At 47.8% G+C, this 3,697-nt stretch overlaps 1 protein-coding gene across 2 annotated transcripts; it reads right to left on the bottom strand.

Moving 5' to 3' along the window:
* Nucleotides 1-314: 314 nt before the first annotated feature.
* On the bottom strand, nucleotides 315-2,636 carry LOC148231387 (actin-5C). 2 transcript variants are annotated; one of them, XM_088195273.1, is made up of 3 exons: nucleotides 2,500-2,636; nucleotides 1,619-1,979; nucleotides 315-1,535 (listed from the first exon to the last, which is right to left on the bottom strand). In XM_088195273.1, the coding sequence occupies exons 2-3, from the start codon at nucleotides 1,966-1,968 to the stop codon at nucleotides 755-757; spliced, it is 1,131 nt and encodes a 376-aa protein (XP_088051399.1). In that variant the 5' UTR covers nucleotides 1,969-1,979; nucleotides 2,500-2,636; the 3' UTR covers nucleotides 315-754. The 2 variants fall into 2 exon arrangements, with proteins under 2 accessions (XP_088051399.1, XP_088051397.1); XM_088195271.1 differs by lacking the exon at nucleotides 2,500-2,636 and adding an exon at nucleotides 2,068-2,147.
* Between the last annotated feature and the right edge of the window lie 1,061 nt (nucleotides 2,637-3,697).

Raw genomic sequence — 3,697 nt, 5'->3', positions numbered from 1 at the left:
TGTGTGTGAAACAAAAATAAGATAAAATATACGTATATTACGCTGATATAGCAAAAAAAAAAGATCACGCATGACTGCTTTACCCTAATACGGAAATAGGAGTCCTACACAGAGAAGCCTTCAAATCGTAAAGATCTAAATTGAAACGATAACTCAACTGTTGATCCAGCGAATAACCGACGATTGAGGTTACGTTTCGCCGGCGGCTTTCCGCCCACGCCCACGTCGCAACAACGCCCATCCCTCCCCCATATACTTACTCTCGATCGATTCTCATGAAATGAGGGTGAGTTTTCGGTGCAAAAAAAGTCGACTTGCGGTTTTGTAATTTTTATGTTTTATTTTTCAACGTTTTAACTTGGAAAATATAAACGACCTAGGAGTATTAAGTCTCGTTTAGCTATTACGAAATACAATACGTATATAGTATTTAAATAAAAAATAAGCTTTGGCGTACGTGCAAATACTGCATTCGCTGGGGTGAGCCAACCGCGGAATGTATGAACCGAACCGAACCAAACTGTCCCTTCGCCGGCGGAATTTTATATAATTATTATTATAATCCGATACAAAACTCTTTACATTTTTTAAATAATAAAATGTATTTTAATAATAATTAATAATAATAATAATAATATAACCTTACAATTACACATAAGTGAGATTAAGCTTGAGCTGGCTCAGTATAGTAGTCGACGAGCGACTGGCCGTCGCGCTAACACAAACATAGCGCTCAGGAGCCTCCGGAGACGATTTAGAAGCACTTCCTGTGCACGATGGACGGGCCGGACTCGTCGTACTCTTGCTTCGAGATCCACATCTGTTGGAAGGTGGACAGGGAGGCGAGGATGGATCCTCCGATCCATACGGAGTACTTCCTTTCCGGAGGAGCGATGATCTTGATCTTCATGGTGGACGGGGCGAGGGCGGTGATCTCCTTCTGCATCCTGTCGGCGATTCCGGGGTACATGGTGGTGCCTCCCGAGAGGACGGTGTTGGCGTACAGGTCCTTCCTGATGTCCACGTCGCACTTCATGATGGAGTTGTAGGTGGTCTCGTGGATGCCGCAAGCTTCCATACCCAAGAACGAGGGTTGGAACAGGGCTTCGGGGCAACGGAATCGCTCGTTTCCGATGGTGATCACTTGTCCGTCGGGAAGCTCGTAGCTCTTCTCGAGAGACGAGCTAGACGCGGCGGTGGCCATCTCCTGTTCGAAGTCCAAAGCGACGTAGCAGAGCTTCTCCTTGATGTCGCGCACGATTTCTCTCTCGGCGGTGGTGGTGAACGAGTATCCTCTCTCGGTGAGGATCTTCATGAGGTAGTCGGTCAAATCGCGACCGGCCAAGTCCAAACGGAGGATGGCGTGAGGGAGCGCGTATCCTTCGTAGATGGGAACGGTGTGGGAGACGCCATCTCCGGAATCCAGCACGATACCGGTGGTCCTACCGGAAGCGTACAGCGAGAGCACGGCTTGGATGGCCACGTACATGGCGGGAGTGTTGAAGGTCTCGAACATGATTTGAGTCATCTTTTCTCTGAAAACGACGACCGAAAACATTAGCAACGGATAGCATACGATCGGATTGAATTCAAACGCTCGGATAAGCGCGAAACTCACCTGTTGGCTTTCGGGTTGAGGGGGGCTTCGGTCAAAAGAACGGGGTGCTCTTCTGGCGCTACTCTCAATTCGTTGTAGAAGGTGTGATGCCAGATCTTCTCCATATCGTCCCAGTTGGTGACGATTCCGTGCTCGATGGGGTATTTCAGGGTGAGGATACCCCTCTTGGACTGGGCCTCGTCGCCTACGTACGAGTCCTTCTGTCCCATGCCGACCATGACGCCCTGATGTCTGGGCCTTCCCACGATAGAGGGGAAGACGGCCCGAGGGGCGTCGTCGCCGGCGAACCCGGCTTTGCACATTCCCGATCCATTGTCGACGACCAGAGCGGCAACTTCTTCGTCGCACATTTTCGGTTAGTCTGCACCGAAAACAAGAAAATTAATGATTAAAACACTGAACTTCCTAAACTGGACGCGATATAATAGACGCGAGATTTGATCAATTACTTTGGTAAACGCGAACGTTAACTATGCAAGAAGAACCGAAGAACAACAGACGTTGTTCGCGTCGCGATCGGAGTGCGAGTGCGGCTTGGAGCGGTGCGCGGGCGAATATATATGAGTCCCCCCACTCCTCGGCGGCGCGAGCGATTTGCCCATATATGGTGTTGCACTGCATCCGCCGGGCCAGCGGCGCCCCACCGGCGGTTCGCGGACCGCGCCCGACGCCGTCGACCGGCCATTACATTTTCGACCATCGTCTCGTCTGCGGCGAGCCTTCGTCGACTTCACCCTCGAACGATCCGCGCCAATAATTTACGACGACGCGGCCTTCGTTCGTACGCACTGCGCGCGTACATACCCGCGAAACGAATCTTGCGAAAAAAAACGATCGAGAAGACGATCGAAGGATAATAATTAATCAAGGAGAGCACTCACCGGCGTGTCCTTCCGGGCGAACTGTCGACGAGCGAATGGAGCGAAGCGCGCGTCGTCGCCGCGCAACCCGGCCCGCCCGCTCGCCGATCGTTCGCCTCCCGTAGCCGAAAATACGGCTTTTTGGGGCGAAAATTGCGCAAAATTAGACTAACTCTCACTGAAAATGGCGATTCGCAGGGGAAAAGTGTTGCGGGGTGGTCGAAAAAGAGCTACCCCCGTTTTCGAATAATGGAATCGACCGGCCCCGCGCCTCCGTCCCCTCGCCCGGCGCGACGCTCCGCTATGACCATATATGGGCATAAAGAAATCCCCGGCTCGCGATTGGCTGGCGAGCCGGTCGAGCGACGAGGCCTCCGCGTGACGCTTCTCAAACGTTTTCGCCCGGCGCGCCCGCTTTTTTCGCCGACCCGACGCGCCTTGACCGGCTTGTTGATTTTTAACGCCGATATTCGCTAATGAGTTTATTTTTTTAAGTCATACCCGATCGATAACACCTGCGCGTCTAAAATCACGGGACGCATTTAAAAGTAGCCTCCGTGACCATTTTATACATTTAAACAAATCAGATGATATCTTTACCTCATGAACACTCATTTTTTTCTAGTTTCCACATGAGATATTTTGCAATAGGTAATTCAATCAAAACTATCTATCTAGTGCTGCACTATTCGAAAATTTGCTATGTGAAAAAAAAATATGTTTTAGGCGAGGTGACCAGATTATGAAAATATCAATGAAGGATCCCGTAGCAATTTCTCCTCCTTTGTTCTTCTCAATTGAAAATCTCCGAGATGGCCTTTTAATCTTTAGTGTCCTTTAATATTTTCAAAATCTGGTCACATTACCTTATTTTAGACATATTTTTAATAATAAATGGCAAGTAAAACTCAGATAATACCCGAAGCTAGTTTATTATTGAATTGAATTTAAACTTTAATACATAATATTTCAACGTGTAGCTGTAACAATTTATAAAGGAAACTGCGTGTCTCTTCATTTTCAAAACTCATATAGTATAGTACGTGAACATTATGCATGTCCAGTGGTACTTCGACTTACGAACTTAATTCGTATCTCGAAACTTAATTTCATATTACATCTTGTTGACTACATACTTACCGAAGTAGATACTTGATTGTTAAAAAGATAATATTTTCAGATTTCCATGTTTAAATAACAGCAGTTAAACCACAGCAGT

The sequence above is a fragment of the Plectrocnemia conspersa genome, unplaced genomic scaffold (assembly GCF_051122295.1).
Source record: "Plectrocnemia conspersa isolate PC_06_02 unplaced genomic scaffold, ASM5112229v1 ptg000010l, whole genome shotgun sequence".
NCBI lineage: Eukaryota > Metazoa > Arthropoda > Insecta > Trichoptera > Polycentropodidae > Plectrocnemia > Plectrocnemia conspersa.
The sequence above is the reverse complement of the archived record's forward strand: the minus strand, read 5'-3'. Positions and strand labels throughout refer to the sequence as shown.

Coding starts and splice junctions, on each gene's coding strand:
- LOC148231387 (XM_088195273.1), bottom strand. CDS start 1,968: ATGTGCGACGAAGAAGTTGCCGCTCTGGTCGTCGACAATGGATCGGGA. Junction 1,536..1,618: donor CTCAACCCGAAAGCCAACAG/GTGAGTTTCGCG, acceptor CGTCGTTTTCAG/AGAAAAGATGACTCAAATCA.